We start from the raw sequence: 20000 nt of genomic DNA on the forward strand, positions 1-20000 counted from the left end.
ATAACCCGCCTCAGCCCTCTGATAACCAGTCTCAGCCCTCTGATAACCCGTCTCAGCCCTCTGGTAACCCGTCTCAGCCCTCTGGTAACCCGTCTTAGCCCTCTGGTAACCCGTCTCAGCCCTCTGGTAACCCATCTCAGCCCTCTGATAACCCGTCTCAGCCCTCTGATAACCCGCCTTCTGATAACCTGCCCTCTGATAACCCGCCCTCTGATAACCCGCCCTCTGATAACCCGCCCTCTGATAACCCGTCTCTGATAACCCGTCTCTGATAACCCGTCTCAGCCACACAACATGGTTCAGCACTAGCGACTAGGACAGAGATAGAATAGACTAAAATAATGGACAGGTCATTGTTCCCATCTCAGCTGTTTCTATCTGATTTGTTGTATGTTGTTTCCCGTTAGGTTAGTGGCACTTCTCTCTTCCCGACTCATTTGAAGTCCTGATAAGGAGTCTAACCAGGAAAACAAGAGAAAAAAGGAAAAAAAAGAGTCACTCACCTGTCTGTCAATCTTCAGGTTAACTATCGAATCACAGTCCATCTCTGAAAACTGTCCTGACTCTCTTGGAATGATGCTACTAGAACAGCAGGTGTAACGAGTGTTAAATGGCGTGAAGGTTGTGACTAGTTGACTCTGTCCTGACTGACTGTGTGTACATTCCCCACTAGGATACAGTAAGCAATGTTATGTTGCTTCCTGCTTCAACTAACCTCACCAGAACCTTTACACACCCCACCCTCAAGGGTGAGTCCCAATAATCTCTCCTCCCTCCTGAAGTCTGCAGTCGTTTCCTACCCCCCTCCCCCCCCTCCCCCCCACACACACACACACACACATACACACATTTAACAGCATTGGATTGGTGTAGACATGGGTTGGAAGGACTTTCAATATACCACTCATGTCTATTCAAATCCAGAGGGAAAGTGAGCAAGTGAACAACATTTTTGGGATGCATCCTTAGTGTGTCTACTAGTCCCTGTTCCCTCCTCCTCTACCCCTCCCCCTGTTCCATCACCCACTGATTAGCCCGTAGGCCAGTAGTAGGTGTCAGCCCTTAATTTTGACCCTATCAGCTGAACCTATTGGAGGGGAACCCCCGTGGACTAGTCCCTAGGGAGAGGGGGGGGGGGGGGTGTAATTGTGAGGATTATGCAGCAGAGACATTAGGGGAAGGATACTGAGGAAAAGTAGGGAGGGAGTGAAGGAAAGAGAGAGAGGGAAAGGAAGGAGCAACGGGAGAGAGAGAGAGTAATGGCCTGGGGTACTGAGAAAAACGAAGGACGAATAGAGGAGAGAGCCCCATCGGCCCTGGTCAAAAGTAGTGCACTATATAGGGAATATGGTGCCATTCGGTACACAGACAATCCCATCCTCTAGGCAGGCCTGTTCAGAGTTTCTTCATCAGTCTATCTGCACTAATGCTGTGATGACGACACCTCCTTTCATCACACATTTAAAGTGCCTTTATTATTAGCTGAGGAAATAACATGACGGATCAGAGTTGGACAAGCCTGGTTTCTTAACATGTCTGTCTGTCCACCCACTGACTGGCTGTAGTTCACACTGGCCTGGTTCAACTCATGGGCCAAGTACTAGTCCAGGGGTCCTCAACTCTGACCCTACGAGGTCCAGAGCCTGCTGCCTTTCTGTTCTACCTGATCATTAAAATTGCACACACCTGAGATCCCAGGTTTAAATCAGTCCCTGATTAGAGGGGGACAATGACAACATGGTGGTACTGACTTACAGGTCCAGGGTTGAGTTTGAGGGCCCTAGACAGACAGGCCCTAGACAGACAGACACTAGACAGACAGGCCCCTAGACAGACAGGCCCTAGACAGACAGGTCCTAGACAGACAGGTCCTAGACAGACAGGCCCTAGACAGACAGACAGACACTAAAGAGGAAGAAAAAGGGACAGAGAGAGAGAGAGATGTAACACTCTACATGCCAATACAGCCTTTATGAATGAAGACAGGGAAAGAGAGCTGGAGATAGAGAGACCGAGAACAACCTACATGTTGATTGACAGTTCATTATTGTTGGTTTCTAATGTCCCTCCGGGGCCACCATAGGGGAGGAGCTGCCATTCCATTTCCTCCAGACCGATTCAATCTGTCAATCACCACTTCGGTTTTCTTCCTGATAAGCTTCCTGTCGGATTGGGAGTAACTGAACAGCGTCCTCGATTTCCCCCTCAGAGTGTCTTCCCATTTATTTAGATTTGGAGCTCTCTCTCAACGTCCTGGAAGTCTGTCCTCTCCTCCATTTATCTGCCACGCTTTGAAAACAGTATGGTGAAATCTCATGAGCGCTGGATTTCACCTGGGAAGTTTCCACATCAGTACCATGGAGGAGGAGGAGAGGAGACATTTTTCAGACATTTCAGAGAGCCGTAGCCTCCTGATTCAGGAGAAACACACAATCTAACAGGTTTTACTTTGGTAACAGCGAAGGAAGGACAGATCACCTTGTCATTTTACACAACGAGCTCCTTACAGAAATGTTTTCAGTGTACAATCATGTAACATGATGATAAATATAAAGAGATTTTAAACTTAAATCAATCATTAAAACATATTGTACCAGTCAAAAGTTTGGACACAGCTACTCATTCAATGGATTTTCAAGAATGCCAAGAGTGTACAAAGTTGTCATCAAGGCAAAGGCTGGCTACTTTAAAGAATCGCAAATATAAAATCTATTTTGATTTGTTTAACACTGTTTTGGTTACTACATGATTCCATATGTGTTATTTCATAGTTTTGATGTCTTCACTATTATTATATAATGTAGAACATAGTACAAATAAAGAGAACCCCTTGAATGAGGAGGTGTGTCCAAAGTACTAACTGGTACTCTATGTTACAATCAATACTTTTTGTAGCATAACTAAATGCCCAAATACACAATCAATATAATACCCTCCCTCTTACCACCCTGACTAGCAAGGGACCAGGGTACAGGTCTAATTATCGGGTTGTACTTTGTGTGCATGAGTGGGTTTGACATATGGAAATGGATCGGTCTATTGGAAAATGACTGCAGTGTACAGTACAGGTTGGGGGCTAATTAGTCCTGGCCTATCAATATTGGCTGGGGTGTGAGAAAGACAGACTTATTGTGAATAAGATGTCTTGAAAACAGTGTTTTAAAATCAAATCAATATCTGCATGATCCCACTTGTAACAAAGAAAGGAAAGCACTTGAGAAGTGGATCCCCCCCCCCCTCCCCCTCCACAAAGCACTTGAGAAGTGGATCCCCCCCCCCCCCCCACAAAGCACTTGAGAAGTGGATCCCCCCCTCCCTCCACAAAGCACTTGAGAAGTGGATCCCCCCCCTCCACAAAGCACTTGAGAAGTGGATCCCCCCCCCCCTCCACAAAGCACTTGAGAAGTGGATCCCCCCCTCCCTCCACAAAGCACTTAAGTGGATCCCCCCTCCCTCCACAAAGCACTTGAGAAGTGGATCCCCCCCCCTCCACAAAGCACTTGAGAAGTGGATCCCCCCCCCTCCCTCCACAAAGCACTTGAGAAGTGGATCCCCCCCCCCCTCCACAAAGTAAACTAGTCCCTGACCGCTCCTGTAGATGACAGTGGAAAACACATTTCCAAACTGTAAAATTCCTAAGTCAATTTGTCCACATCCCAAGGACAGACTGACTGGGTAGAAGTACAACTCTGTAATAAGGTCCCAAATGGCACTCTACTCCCTCTATGGTGCAGTAGGGCTCTGGTCAAAAGGTAGTGCACTATATAGCGAACAGGGTGAATTTTTGGAGGCGGCCATTTTCTCTTAAAATAGTGAAATAAGTAGAGCGAAGCTGCCCGGAGATGCTGATCTTGGGTCAGTTTTAGCATTTCCCCCACTAATGGTTAAGGTTAATATTGGGGAAGGGGAAGCTGATTCTAGATCTGTTCCTAGAGGAAACTTCACCCAGAGACACATGTTTGAAGAAGACATTCATTTATTTCCAATTCAGTTGTGGTCCAGAGACGGTTCAATCATTACACAAGAAACAAGTTATGAAGTGGGCTTTCCGGTCACTCAGAATGTTTGACTCGTAGAAAAAAGAATAGAGGTTTTCAAAACCAAAAGAACAAAAATGACGGGACTCCAGATTTCCACGGGTTTAAAAATAATTGATACATGCCAGATTGTGTAAATTAAAACACTTCCTGTTTCAGTGGTACAGGTCATTGCAACATTGTGTTTTTAAAATGTGTTTTTAAAATTTCCTTGTATGACAACGGCATAGAAAAATAGACAAACTATTCTATTATCTCTCTCTCTCTCTCTTAACATAAAATAGTTTCTTAAACCCTTTGCTTGATACATATAAACCGTCTACCAAACTAGTCTGGCACGTGTGAGCACAGAAGATTCTAAAAGAACCGTGTCGTTGTACATTTTGAGTTTCAGACATCTGGAAATAAAGACAATGGCATGATGAAAATAAATGCCAGGTTCCACAGAAAGGTGTGATTCCTCCTCTGGGTGAACGTTTACCTCAACAGAGACTCACTTCTGTGAGGTAGCTCAGCTCAGCTCAAGCTTAAGGGTTTGAAATATTGTCTATTTTAAAAAACAGGACTTTCCACTTAATAAAAAGTGTTAAAATAAACTCATCCAACTTCCAAGTGAATTAAACATTGTCAAATGCCTGGAGAACCATTTTAGTTAAGAGAGGTATCGTTTAAACCAAGTTCAGTCATTCCAAAACATATATAACTGTTTGATAGCTTTTACTACAATATCCCATTCAACATTTCAATTATTTTCATTTTTTACGATAAAAACATCTTAAAAATGGCCTTGTAATCTGAATCCACAGGTTACATCCACAGCGCTCACATTAGGAAGACGAATTTAGCTAGATCAGCAAATAGATTATATAGATTATAAAATGATTGTGCCGGTTTGGGCATGACCCCCGGGACTCACTCATTAGGCACCTGATGGAAGAAAACAGACACAACAGGGAGAGGGTCTCCCTGGACTTGTCCCAGAAGAAATTATTATTTTCAACTTCCTGTTGCAAAGCGTTTTGAAACATGTTTCTATTGGGTGCCTCATTCAACAGGACCCTGAGACATGTTTCTATTGGGTGCCTCATTCAACAGGACCCTGAAACATGTTTCTATTGGGTGCCTCATTCAACAGGACCCTGAAACATGTTTCTATTGGGTGCCTCATTCAACAGGACCCTGAGACATGTTTCTATTGGGTGCCTCATTCAACAGGACCCTGAAACATGTTTCTATTGGGTGCCTCATTCAACAGGACCCTGAAACATGTTTCTATTGGGTGCCTCATTCAACAGGACCCTGAAACATGTTTCTATTGGGTGCCTCATTCAACAGGGCCCTGAAACATGTTTCTATTGGGTGCCTCATTCAACAGGACCCTGAAACATGTTTCTATTGGGTGCCTCATTCAACAGGTCCCTGAAACATGTTTCTATTGGGTGCCTCATTCAACAGGGCCCTGAAACATGTTTCTATTGGGTGCCTCATTCAACAGGACCCTGAAACATGTTTCTATTGGGTGCCTCATTCAACAGGACCCTGAAACATGTTTCTATTGGGTGCCTCATTCAACAGGGCCCTGAAACATGTTTCTATTGGGTGCCTCATTCAACAGGGCCCTGAAACATGTTTCTATTGGGTGCCTCATTCAACAGGACCCTGAAACATGTTTCTATTGGGTGCCTCATTCAATAGGACCCTGAAACATGTTTCTATTGGGTGCCTCATTCAACAGGACCCTGAAACATGTTTCTATTGGGTGCCTCATTCAACAGGACCCTGAAACATGTTTCTATTGGGTGCCTCATTCAACAGGACCCTGGCCTCAGAACTTGTTCGCGGTGGCTTCCGTGGAGAAGCGGTGGGCGTAGGACTCATAGATGGTATCCAGGAAGGAACTGTCGTTCTGAAAGAGAGAGAAGAGCCAATTAGAGAGAAAGAGAGAGAAGAGAGTGTGAGAGTTAGAGAGAGAGTGTGAGAGAGAGTGAGAGTTAGAGAGTGAGAGTTAGAGAGTTAGAGACAGAGAGAGAGCCAGAGAGAGGAAGGGAGAGGAGTAGGAGAGAGATGGAGAGGAGTAGGAGAGAGATGGAGAGGAAGGGAGAGAGAAGCGAGCGATAGATTACTCTGATCAGGAGTGTGGAATACAAACAAAACATTAGTATTTGGACAGGTTGAGAATGTGTCTGTCTGTGCTGGTCTAAAACAGCTCTCTTTAGCAGGACAGTCTGTCTGCGCTGGTCTGAAAAACCTCTCTTTAGCAGGACAGTGTCTGTCTGTGCTGGTCTGAAACAGCTCTCTTTAGCAGGACACTGTCTGTCTGCGCTGGTCTGAAACAGCTCTCTTTAGCAGGACATTGTCTGTCTGCGCTGGTCTGAAACTGCTCTCTTTAGCAGGACATTGTCTGTCTGTCTGCGCTGGTCTGAAACAGCTCTCTTTAGCAGGACATTGTCTGTCTGTCTGCGCTGGTCTGAAACTGCTCTCTTTAGCAGGACATTGTCTGTCTGTCTGTGCTGGTCTGAAACAGCTCTCTTTAGCAGGACACTGTCTGTCTGCGCTGGTCTGAAACAGCTCTCTTTAGCAGGACATTGTCTGTCTGTCTGCGCTGGTCTGAAACTGCTCTCTTTAGCAGGACATTGTCTGTCTGTCTGCGCTGGTCTGAAACAGCTCTCTTTAGCAGGATATTGTCTGTCTGTCTGCGCTGGTCTGAAACAGCTCTCTTTAGCAGGACATTGTCTGTCTGTCTGTGCTGGTCTGAAACAGCTCTCTTTAGCAGGACAGTGTCTGTCTGCGCTGGTCTGAAACAGCTGTCTTTAGCAGGACAGTGTCTGCACTCTGCGCTGGTCTGAAACAGCTCTCTTTAGCAGGACAGTGTCTGTCTGCACTTCGATGAATAACCTCAAGGTCCTTTGGCAAGACTGTCCGGCTGAACAAAGACTGAACATAAACATTGTGTCTCTGACGGTGTCCTGAGCAGAAAGACAGTGAATATAAACATAAAGGCAGGAACAGGACAAACCGTTTGGCTGTGTGAGACCAGCTGCTTCTTCAAGGAGGGGAGAGTTTGACGCCTGCAGAATTGCTAGTCTTGTTATGTAAATACATTGAAGAGAAATAGAAACGCAACACGTAAAGTCTTGGTCCCATGTTTCATGTTTCATGAGCTGAAATAAAAGATCCCAGAAATGTTCCAAACGGAACAAAAAGCTTATTTCTAAAAAATGTTGTGTACAGATTTCTTTACAAGTGCACCCACCGCCAACAGGGCTTCTGAATCAAGTGCACCCACCGCCAACATGGCTTCTGAATCAAGTGCACCCATCGCCAACATGGCTTCTGAATCAAGTGCACCCATCGCCAACAGGGCTTCTGAATCAAGTGCACCCACCGCCGACAGGGCTTCTGAATCAAGTGCACCCACCGCCAACAGGGCTTCTGAAACAAGTGCACCCATCGCCAACAGGGCTTCTGAATCAAGTGCACCCATCGCCAACAGGGCTTCTGAATCAAGTGCACCCATCGCCAACAGGGCTTCTGAATCAAGTGCACCCATCGCCAACATGGCTTCTGAATCAAGTGCACCCATCGCCAACAGGGCTTCTGAATCAAGTGCACCCATCGCCAACAGGGCTTCTGAATCAAGTGCACCCATCGCCAACAGGGCTTCTGAATCAAGTGCACCCACCGCCAACAGGGCTTCTGAATCAAGTGCACCCACCGCCAACAGGGCTTCTGAATCAAGTGCACCCACCGCCAACAGGGCTTCTGAATCAAATGCACCCATCGCCAACAGGGCTTCTGAATCAAGTGCACCCACCGCCAACAGGGCTTCTGAATCAAGTGCACCCATCGCCAACATGGCTTCTGAATCAAGTGCACCCATCGCCAACATGGCTTCTGAATCAAGTGCACCCACCGCCAACAGGGCTTCTGAATCAAGTGCACCCATCGCCAACAGGGCAACAAAAATTTAAAAATTAAATAAGCGCAAGCCTTCATCGTTGTCTTTCCTCCAGAAAGGTCAGGAATGACTCGACTAGTAATGCCTTGCAGACCAACCAGTTGATCTGGATGGACCGCTTGGTGACCACTGCCTTATATGAACTGTGAACACGTACAAGCATTGAAATTGTTGGGCGATGCTATTGTATTTTTGTTCCGTGTGACTTTGTTTCTGTAAAAACAGCCTGGCTCCTCCTCTCTCCTACCTGTATGAGGTGCAGCAGGGTGGCCTGGAGCTGGCTCTTAGAGAGGCCCCTGGGTTGGGGGTCGTCCGGGGCCTGTGGGGCCAGGAGGGCTGAGGGAGGATGAGAGCCAGGGGGGCAGTGGGTGTCCCCAGAGGCTTTGGCCTGGGGGCGCTTGGCCTGGGAGAAGACACTGGGGGACAGGAGCAGGGTAGGTGCCACCGTGGCTGGGATACGCTGGGGGGAGATCACCTGGAGACAGAGAGGAGATGGTTAGAGACAGAGACCTTACTTCCACAAACACAGATCCCTCCCTGCGCAAAACCACTCCAGCACTTTGTTACAGTCCTTTGAGTCAGATAGGATATATTTAGTATTTTACAGTCCTTTGAGTCAGATAGGATATATTTAGTATTTTACAGTCCTTTGAGTCAGGATATATTTAGTATTTTACAGTCCTTTGAGTCAGATAGGATATATTTAGTATTTTACAGTCCTTTGAGTCAGATAGGATATATTTAGTATTTTACAGTCCTTTGAGTCAGATAGGATATATTTAGTATTTTACAGTCCTTTGAGTCAGATAGGATATATTTAGTATTTTACAGTCCTTTGAGTCAGATAGGATATATTTAGTATTTTACAGTCCTTTGAGTCAGATAGGATATATTTAGTATTTTACAGTCCTTTGAGTCAGATAGGATATATTTAGTATTTTACAGTCCTTTGAGTCAGATAGGATATATTTAGTATTTTACAGTCCTTTGAGTCAGATAGGATATATTTAGTATTTTACAGTCCTTTGAGTCAGGATATATTTAGTATTTTACAGTCCTTTGAGTCAGATAGGATATATTTAGTATTTTACAGTCCTTTGAGTCAGGATATATTTAGTATTTTACAGTCCTTTGAGTCAGATAGGATATATTTAGTATTTTACAGTCCTTTGAGTCAGATAGGATATATTTAGTATTTTACAGTCCTTTGAGTCAGATAGGATATATTTAGTTTGTTACAGTCCTTTGAGTCAGGATATATTTAGTATTTTACAGTCCTTTGAGTCAGGATATATTTAGTTTGTTACAGTCCTTTGAGTCAGGATATATTTAGTATGTTACAGTCCTTTGAGTCAGGATATATTTAGTATTTTACAGTCCTTTGAGTCAGGATATATTTAGTATTTTACAGTCCTTTGAGTCAGGATATATTTAGTATTTTACAGTCCTTTGAGTCAGATAGGATATATTTAGTATGTTACAGTCCTTTGAGTCAGGATATATTTAGTATTTTACAGTCCTTTGAGTCAGATAGGATATATTTAGTATTTTACAGTCCTTTGAGTCAGATAGGATATATTTAGTATTTTACAGTCCTTTGAGTCAGATAGGATATATTTAGTATTTTACAGTCCTTTGAGTCAGATAGGATATATTTAGAATTTTACAGTCCTTTGAGTCAGATAGGATATATTTAGTATTTTACAGTCCTTTGAGTCAGATAGGATATATTTAGTATTTTACAGTCCTTTGAGTCAGATAGGATATATTTAGTATGTTACAGTCCTTTGAGTCAGGATATATTTAGTATTTTACAGTCCTTTGAGTCAGATAGGATATATTTTGTATTTTACAGTCCTTTGAGTCAGGATATATTTAGTATTTTACAGTCCTTTGAGTCAGGATATATTTAGTATGTTACAGTCCTTTGAGTCAGGATATATTTAGTATGTTACAGTCCTTTGAGTCAGATAGGATATATTTAGTATTTTACAGTCCTTTGAGTCAGGATATATTTAGTATTTTACAGTCCTTTGAGTCAGGATATATTTAGTATGTTACAGTCCTTTGAGTCAGATAGGATATATTTAGTATTTTACAGTCCTTTGAGTCAGGATATATTTAGTATTTTACAGTCCTTTGAGTCAGGATATATTTAGTATTTTACAGTCCTTTGAGTCAGATAGGATATATTTAGTATTTTACAGTCCTTTGAGTCAGATAGGATATATTTAGTATGTTACAGTCCTTTGAGTCAGGATATATTTAGTATGTTACAGTCCTTTGAGTCAGGATATATTTAGTATTTTACAGTCCTTTGAGTCAGATAGGATATATTTAGTATTTTACAGTCCTTTGAGTCAGGATATATTTAGTATGTTACAGTCCTTTGAGTCAGGATATATTTAGTATGTTACAGTCCTTTGAGTCAGATAGGATATATTTAGTATGTTACAGTCCTTTGAGTCAGGATATATTTAGTATGTTACAGTCCTTTGAGTCAGATAGGATATATTTAGTATTTTACAGTCCTTTGAGTCAGGATATATTTAGTATTTTACAGTCCTTTGAGTCAGGATATATTTAGTTTGTTACAGTCCTTTGAGTCAGGATATATTTAGTATTTTACAGTCCTTTGAGTCAGGATATATTTAGTATTTTACAGTCCTTTGAGTCAGGATATATTTAGTATTTTACAGTCCTTTGAGTCAGGATATATTTAGTATGTTACAGTCCTTTGAGTCAGGATATATTTAGTATTTTACAGTCCTTTGAGTCAGATAGGATATATTTTGTATTTTACAGTCCTTTGAGTCAGATAGGATATATTTAGTATTTTACAGTCCTTTGAGTCAGATAGGATATATTTAGTATTTTACAGTCCTTTGAGTCAGGATATATTTAGTATTTTACAGTCCTTTGAGTCAGGATATATTTAGTTTGTTACAGTCCTTTGAGTCAGGATATATTTAGTATTTTACAGTCCTTTGAGTCAGGATATATTTAGTTTGTTACAGTCCTTTGAGTCAGGATATATTTAGTATTTTACAGTCCTTTGAGTCAGGATATATTTAGTATTTTACAGTCCTTTGAGTCAGGATATATTTAGTATTTTACAGTCCTTTGAGTCAGGATATATTTAGTATGTTACAGTCCTTTGAGTCAGGATATATTTAGTATTTTACAGTCCTTTGAGTCAGATAGGATATATTTTGTATTTTACAGTCCTTTGAGTCAGATAGGATATATTTAGTATTTTACAGTCCTTTGAGTCAGGATATATTTAGTATGTTACAGTCCTTTGAGTCAGGATATATTTAGTATTTTACAGTCCTTTGAGTCAGGATATATTTAGTATTTTACAGTCCTTTGAGTCAGGATATATTTAGTATTTTACAGTCCTTTGAGTCAGGATATATTTAGTATTTTACAGTCCTTTGAGTCAGATAGGATATATTTAGTATTTTACAGTCCTTTGAGTCAGATAGGATATATTTAGTTTGTTACAGTCCTTTGAGTCAGGATATATTTAGTATTTTACAGTCCTTTGAGTCAGATAGGATATATTTAGTATGTTACAGTCCTTTGAGTCAGGATATATTTAGTATGTTACAGTCCTTTGAGTCAGGATATATTTAGTATGTTACAGTCCTTTGAGTCAGATAGGATATATTTAGTATTTTACAGTCCTTTGAGTCAGGATATATTTAGTATTTTACAGTCCTTTGAGTCAGGATATATTTAGTATGTTACAGTCCTTTGAGTCAGATAGGATATATTTAGTATTTTACAGTCCTTTGAGTCAGGATATATTTAGTATGTTACAGTCCTTTGAGTCAGGATATATTTAGTATGTTACAGTCCTTTGAGTCAGGATATATTTAGTATTTTACAGTCCTTTGAGTCAGGATATATTTAGTATTTTACAGTCCTTTGAGTCAGGATATATTTAGTATGTTACAGTCCTTTGAGTCAGGATATATTTAGTATGTTACAGTCCTTTGAGTCAGGATATATTTAGTATTTTACAGTCCTTTGAGTCAGATAGGATATATTTAGTATTTTACAGTCCTTTGAGTCAGGATATATTTAGTATGTTACAGTCCTTTGAGTCAGGATATATTTAGTATGTTACAGTCCTTTGAGTCAGATAGGATATATTTAGTATGTTACAGTCCTTTGAGTCAGGATATATTTAGTATGTTACAGTCCTTTGAGTCAGATAGGATATATTTAGTATTTTACAGTCCTTTGAGTCAGGATATATTTAGTATTTTACAGTCCTTTGAGTCAGGATATATTTAGTTTGTTACAGTCCTTTGAGTCAGGATATATTTAGTATTTTACAGTCCTTTGAGTCAGGATATATTTAGTATTTTACAGTCCTTTGAGTCAGGATATATTTAGTATTTTACAGTCCTTTGAGTCAGGATATATTTAGTATTTTACAGTCCTTTGAGTCAGGATATATTTAGTATGTTACAGTCCTTTGAGTCAGGATATATTTAGTATTTTACAGTCCTTTGAGTCAGATAGGATATATTTTGTATTTTACAGTCCTTTGAGTCAGATAGGATATATTTAGTATTTTACAGTCCTTTGAGTCAGGATATATTTAGTTTGTTACAGTCCTTTGAGTCAGGATATATTTAGTATTTTACAGTCCTTTGAGTCAGGATATATTTAGTATTTTACAGTCCTTTGAGTCAGGATATATTTAGTATTTTACAGTCCTTTGAGTCAGGATATATTTAGTATGTTACAGTCCTTTGAGTCAGGATATATTTAGTATTTTACAGTCCTTTGAGTCAGATAGGATATATTTTGTATTTTACAGTCCTTTGAGTCAGATAGGATATATTTAGTATTTTACAGTCCTTTGAGTCAGGATATATTTAGTATGTTACAGTCCTTTGAGTCAGGATATATTTAGTATTTTACAGTCCTTTGAGTCAGGATATATTTAGTATTTTACAGTCCTTTGAGTCAGGATATATTTAGTATTTTACAGTCCTTTGAGTCAGGATATATTTAGTATTTTACAGTCCTTTGAGTCAGATAGGATATATTTAGTATTTTACAGTCCTTTGAGTCAGATAGGATATATTTAGTTTGTTACAGTCCTTTGAGTCAGGATATATTTAGTATTTTACAGTCCTTTGAGTCAGATAGGATATATTTAGTATGTTACAGTCCTTTGAGTCAGGATATATTTAGTATGTTACAGTCCTTTGAGTCAGGATATATTTAGTATGTTACAGTCCTTTGAGTCAGATAGGATATATTTAGTATTTTACAGTCCTTTGAGTCAGGATATATTTAGTATTTTACAGTCCTTTGAGTCAGGATATATTTAGTATGTTACAGTCCTTTGAGTCAGATAGGATATATTTAGTATTTTACAGTCCTTTGAGTCAGGATATATTTAGTATGTTACAGTCCTTTGAGTCAGGATATATTTAGTATGTTACAGTCCTTTGAGTCAGGATATATTTAGTATTTTACAGTCCTTTGAGTCAGGATATATTTAGTATTTTACAGTCCTTTGAGTCAGGATATATTTAGTATGTTACAGTCCTTTGAGTCAGGATATATTTAGTATGTTACAGTCCTTTGAGTCAGGATATATTTAGTATTTTACAGTCCTTTGAGTCAGATAGGATATATTTAGTATTTTACAGTCCTTTGAGTCAGGATATATTTAGTATGTTACAGTCCTTTGAGTCAGGATATATTTAGTATGTTACAGTCCTTTGAGTCAGATAGGATATATTTAGTATGTTACAGTCCTTTGAGTCAGGATATATTTAGTATGTTACAGTCCTTTGAGTCAGGATATATTTAGTATTTTACAGTCCTTTGAGTCAGGATATATTTAGTTTGTTACAGTCCTTTGAGTCAGGATATATTTAGTATTTTACAGTCCTTTGAGTCAGGATATATTTAGTATTTTACAGTCCTTTGAGTCAGGATATATTTAGTATGTTACAGTCCTTTGAGTCAGGATATATTTAGTTTGTTACAGTCCTTTGAGTCAGATAGGATATATTTAGTATTTTACAGTCCTTTGAGTCAGGATATATTTAGTATTTTACAGTCCTTTGAGTCAGATAGGATATATTTAGTTTGTTACAGTCCTTTGAGTCAGGATATATTTAGTATTTTACAGTCCTTTGAGTCAGGATATATTTAGTATGTTACAGTCCTTTGAGTCAGGATATATTTAGTATTTTACAGTCCTTTGAGTCAGATAGGATATATTTTGTATTTTACAGTCCTTTGAGTCAGGATATATTTAGTATTTTACAGTCCTTTGAGTCAGGATATATTTAGTATTTTACAGTCCTTTGAGTCAGATAGGATATATTTAGTATTTTACAGTCCTTTGAGTCAGATAGGATATATTTAGTTTGTTACAGTCCTTTGAGTCAGGATATATTTAGTATTTTACAGTCCTTTGAGTCAGATAGGATATATTTAGTATGTTACAGTCCTTTGAGTCAGGATATATTTAGTATTTTACAGTCCTTTGAGTCAGATAGGATATATTTAGTATTTTACAGTCCTTTGAGTCAGATAGGATATATTTAGTATTTTACAGTCCTTTGAGTCAGGATATATTTAGTATTTTACAGTCCTTTGAGTCAGATAGGATATATTTAGTATTTTACAGTCCTTTGAGTCAGATAGGATATATTTAGTATTTTACAGTCCTTTGAGTCAGATAGGATATATTTAGTATGTTACAGTCCTTTGAGTCAGGATATATTTAGTATTTTACAGTCCTTTGAGTCAGATAGGATATATTTAGTATTTTACAGTCCTTTGAGTCAGATAGGATATATTTAGTATGTTACAGTCCTTTGAGTCAGATAGGATATATTTAGTATGTTACAGTCCTTTGAGTCAGGATATATTTAGTATGTTACAGTCCTTTGAGTCAGATAGGATATATTTAGTATTTTACAGTCCTTTGAGTCAGGATATATTTAGTATTTTACAGTCCTTTGAGTCAGGATATATTTAGTATTTTACAGTCCTTTGAGTCAGGATATATTTAGTTTGTTACAGTCCTTTGAGTCAGGATATATTTAGTATTTTACAGTCCTTTGAGTCAGATAGGATATATTTAGTATTTTACAGTCCTTTGAGTCAGGATATATTTAGTATTTTACAGTCCTTTGAGTCAGGATATATTTAGTATGTTACAGTCCTTTGAGTCAGGATATATTTAGTATGTTACAGTCCTTTGAGTCAGGATATATTTAGTATTTTACAGTCCTTTGAGTCAGGATATATTTAGTTTGTTACAGTCCTTTGAGTCAGGATATATTTAGTATTTTACAGTCCTTTGAGTCAGGATATATTTAGTATTTTACAGTCCTTTGAGTCAGGATATATTTAGTATTTTACAGTCCTTTGAGTCAGATAGGATATATTTAGTATTTTACAGTCCTTTGAGTCAGATAGGATATATTTAGTATTTTACAGTCCTTTGAGTCAGATAGGATATATTTAGTATTTTACAGTCCTTTGAGTCAGATAGGATATATTTAGTATTTTACAGTCCTTTGAGTCAGATAGGATATATTTAGTATTTTACAGTCCTTTGAGTCAGATAGGATATATTTAGTATTTTACAGTCCTTTGAGTCAGATAGGATATATTTAGTATGTTACAGTCCTTTGAGTCAGATAGGATATATTTAGTATTTTACAGTCCTTTGAGTCAGATAGGATATATTTAGTATGTTACAGTCCTTTGAGTCAGATAGGATATATTTAGTATTTTACAGTCCTTTGAGTCAGGATATATTTAGTATTTTACAGTCCTTTGAGTCAGATAGGATATATTTAGTTTGTTACAGTCCTTTGAGTCAGATAGGATATATTTAGTATTTTACAGTCCTTTGAGTCAGATAGGATATATTTAGTATTTTACAGTCCTTTGAGTCAGATAGGATATATTTAGTATTTTACAGTCCTTTGAGTCAGGATATATTTAGTATTTTACAGTCCTTTGAGTCAGATAGGATATATTTAGTATTTTACAGTCCTTTGAGTCAGATAGGATATATTTAGTATTTTACAGTCCTTTGAGTCAGATAGGATATATTTAGTATTTTACAGTCCTTTGAGTCAGATAGGATATATTTAGTATTTTACAGTCCTTTGAGTCAGATAGGATATATTTAGTATTTTACAGTCCTTTGAGTCAGATAGGATATATTTAGTATTTTACAGTCCTTTGAGTCAGATAGGATATATTTAGTATTTTACAGTCCTTTGAGTCAGATAGGATATATTTAGTATTTTACAGTCCTTTGAGTCAGATAGGATATATTTAGTATTTTACAGTCCTTTGAGTCAGATAGGATATATATATTTATTTTTTACCTGGAACTTCTGAGTAGCGGTGCCTGCAGAGTTCTTGTCAGCCAAACTGTCCAGAGACCTGGCTGTAGAATGAGCCGACTGCTGGCCGTGCTGCCCTATGGCTGGGGGGGCTGAGGGGGCTAGAGGGGCTGGCTCGTGGAAGCGAGGAGCCAGGTTAGAGGAAGGCCTAGTGGGCTCCGGGACCAGACTCTGCTCCTGTTGAACCAGCTGCAGCCTCTGGAGCAGCTCATGGGGGGAGACGACACCGGTTAGCTGCCCCGGCTGGGGGTGACCTGGCAGGGGTTGGAGGTATAAGGGCTGGGGGTGCTGGAAGGGGTGGAAAGGGTGACATGGCTGTGACTGAGGATGACCAGGCTGGGGTTGGTGGGGAGGTTGAGACTGGGAGGGATGTGAGGGCAACATGGGGACCAGCATCTGGGGGGGCTTGGTGGGGCTGAAGTACAACGGCTGGGCCTGGTGAGGAGGGAGGTGATGGTGTTGAGAACCAGGGAAGCCCAAAGCATCCACCAGGAGAGGTTGAGGATGGGCAGACTGGAGACCAGGGATGAGAGGAGGAGGACGAGGACGACAGGGAGCGGAGGTGGTCATTGAAGGGGTGGTGGAAGTGGGCTGGTTCTGGAACAGTCTCTGGATGGGGTCTTGTCTGGCCTGGGTCTGATGGTGGAGGACAGAGGGGGCTCCGTTCTCACGCAGTCTGTTCTCGGGTGACTCGGAGACAGGTTGCAGCTGCTCCATAGGACCTCCTCTCTGGAGCTGCTTCTGAGGCTGGGAGGAGGAGGCGGAGGAGGCGGCATCCTTCATGAGCTTCTGGAAGGCAGGGCAGTGCTGCGGGGGGCTGCTACCTGAGATCAGACCCCCTTCCTGGGCCTGGAGACGGAGCTGGGCCTGGACTGGGTCGTCGTAGGACAGGGAGCGGGCCACCGCCGGGCGGACACCTCCAGGCTCCCCCTGGGGCCCTGGACCTCCTGACCCAGCCATGGGAGAGACCAGCTCTGCTCTGGCCTGCTGGACACCAAACAGAGTGGCCAGAGAGAGAGGCCTGGGCTCTCCTCGACTATCCTAGGAGAGGAAAAGGGTGATGGAGAGAGAGAGAGAGGAGGAGAGATCGGTGGTGTGAGACAGAAAGGAGAGAACATAAGGAAAACGAACAGTAGAAACAAACAGTAGAGCCTAACTGTGAAACCAGGTCAACACTGTGTTAGACATCAGCAATTTGACCATTTAAAAAACAACAACTAATTCACATGGTGGATAAACCACATTTAAAATCTATTTATTTCCATTGTGTTGAATAAGGTTGAATAAGGTGAAAGGCTCTGTGTACCTGAACAGGCCTCTCCTGTAGCCCAGGCTGGGGATATCTCTCCATAGGTTTGACAGGGATAGGTTTGATCAGGCTGGGGTTGGCATTAAGGACACTACACCCTCCTATCTCTTTAGGCTCTGGTTGACCACCCTGAGAGGAGAGAGAGAGACAATAACAGGATGTTGATGTCCGTTCATTTAACCCATTTTCATACATGGCGCGTTCAGGAATACATTAGTATAGTACATTATAATACAGTTGCAGACATCTTATTTCCTCAGAAATACACTAGTCACAAGGCTGTAGGCTTGTTATATGCTTCAGTGCCCCCTGGTGGTAGTGGTGTGTTAGTACCTTGTCATAGTGGTAACATGTGGGGTAGACCTTACTGTTAAAACACTAACTTTTACAAGCCCTTCATTTTCTTAACTGCATTGTTGGTTAAGAAAATATTTACTAAACAAACTTAAGTAAAAAAAAAAATTTAAGTAACAAAAAAATGAGGCTATATACAGGGGGTACCGGTACAGAGTCAATGTGGAGGCTATATACAGGGGGTACCGGTAAAGGGGGAGACCTAGTCAGTTGTACAACTGAATGCAGTCAACTGAAATGAGTCTTCCTCATTTAACCCCACCCCTCTGAATCAGAGAGGTGCTGGGGGGGGGGGGGGCTGCCTTAATGGACGCCAGGGAACAGTGGGTTAACTGCCTTGTTGAGGGGAACAGTGGGTTAACTGCCTTGTTGAGGGGAACAGTGGGTTAACTGCCTTGTTGAGGGGAACAGTGGGTTAACTGCCTTGTTGAGGGGAACAGTGGGTTAACTGCCTTGTTGAGGGGAACAGTGGGTTAACTGCCTTGTTGAGGGGAACAGTGGGTTAACTTCCTGGTTCAGGGGAACAGTGGGTTAACTTCCTGGTTCAGGGGAACAGTGGGTGAACTGCCTTGTTCAGGGGAACAGTGGGTTAACTGCCTGGTTCAGGGGAACAGTAGGTTAACTGCCTTGTTCAGGGGAACAGTGGGTTAACTGCCTGGTTCAGGGGAACAGTGGGTTAACTGCCTGGTTCAGGGGAACAGTGGGTTAACTGCCTGGTTCAGGGGAACAGTGGGTTAACTGCCTGGTTCAGGGGAACAGTGGGTTAACTGCCTGGTTCAGGGGAACAGTGGGTTAACTGCCTTGTTCAGGGGAACAGTGGGTTAACTGCCTTGTTCAGGGGAACAGTGGGTTAACTGCCTTGTTCAGGGGCAGAAGGACAGATATTTACCTTGTCGGCTCGGTACAGAGTAAAATGTGTGTGGTGGTAGAGGTTAGTCGGTAATATGCACATGTAGGTAGGAGTAAAGTGACTAGACCATAAACAGCAAGTAGCAGCAGTGTAAAAACAGAAAGGGGGGGGGGGGAGGGGGGTCCGGTCTTCCTTTTCCTGTAGTCCACAATCATCTCCTTTGTCTTGCTCACATTGATGGAGAGGTTGTTGTCGTGGCAGCACACTGCCAGGTCTCTGACCTCCTCCCTATAGGCCGTCTCATCGTTGTCGGCGATCAGGCCTACCACCGTTGGGTCGTCAGCGTTGATGGTGTTGGAGTCGTGTTTGGCCACGCAGTCGTAGGTGAACAGGGAGTACAGGAGGGGACTGAGCACGCTCCTCTGAGGGGCCCCGTGTTGAGGATCAGCGTAGGCAGATGTGTTGTTGCCTACCCTCACCACCTGGGGGCGGACCGTCAGGAAGTCCAGGATCCCGTTGCAGAGGGAGGTGTTTAGTCCCAGCGTCCTAAGCTTAGTGATGAGCTTTGAGGGTACCATGGTGTTGAACGCTGAGCTGTGGTCAATGAACAGCATTCCCACATAGGGGTTCCTTTTGTCCAGGTGGGAAAGAACAGTGTGGAGTGGGTCTAGGGTTTCTGGGATGATGGTGTTGATGTGAGCCATGACCAGCCTTTCAAAGCACTTCATGCCTACCGACATGAGTGCTACGGGGCGGTAGTCATTTAGGCAGGTTACCTTCGCTTTCTTGGGCACGGGAACTATGGTGGTCTGTTTGAAACTTGTAGGTATTACGGACTCAGTCAGGGAGAAGTTGAAAATGTCAGTGAAGACACGCCGAGTCCACGTCCTAGTAACCCGTCTGGCCCCGCGGACTGTTTAAAGGTCTTGCTCACATCGGCTACGGAGTGAGGTGTTCGCTCCAGCAACGGTTTGTAGACGGCGATGAGAACGCTCTTGGTAGACAGTGTGGTCTACAGCTTATCATGAGGTACTCTACCTCTGGCGAGCAATACCTCGAGACTACTTTAATATTAGGC

General features: G+C 41.4%; 1 protein-coding gene across 2 annotated transcripts in view; it reads right to left on the bottom strand.

The window, feature by feature from the left end:
* Positions 1-3958: 3958 nt before the first annotated feature.
* Positions 3959-20000, bottom strand: part of LOC149978202 (mRNA-decapping enzyme 1B-like) — a 38323-nt gene continuing 22281 nt past the window's right edge. For both annotated transcript variants that reach the window (XM_090201243.1, XM_090201242.1), the window contains exons 6-9: positions 17716-17847; positions 16392-17450; positions 8243-8470; positions 3959-5943 (exon numbers count right to left, since the gene is read on the bottom strand). In XM_090201243.1, coding sequence (XP_090057369.1) covers positions 5863-5943; positions 8243-8470; positions 16392-17450; positions 17716-17847 — 1500 coding nt within the window. In that variant the 3' untranslated portion in view covers positions 3959-5862. The remainder of the gene's footprint in view (positions 5944-8242; positions 8471-16391; positions 17451-17715; positions 17848-20000) is intronic.

This window comes from Oncorhynchus mykiss, chromosome 15, assembly GCF_057628025.1.
Source record: "Oncorhynchus mykiss isolate SJ-2025 chromosome 15, ASM5762802v1, whole genome shotgun sequence".
Lineage (NCBI taxonomy): Eukaryota > Metazoa > Chordata > Actinopteri > Salmoniformes > Salmonidae > Oncorhynchus > Oncorhynchus mykiss.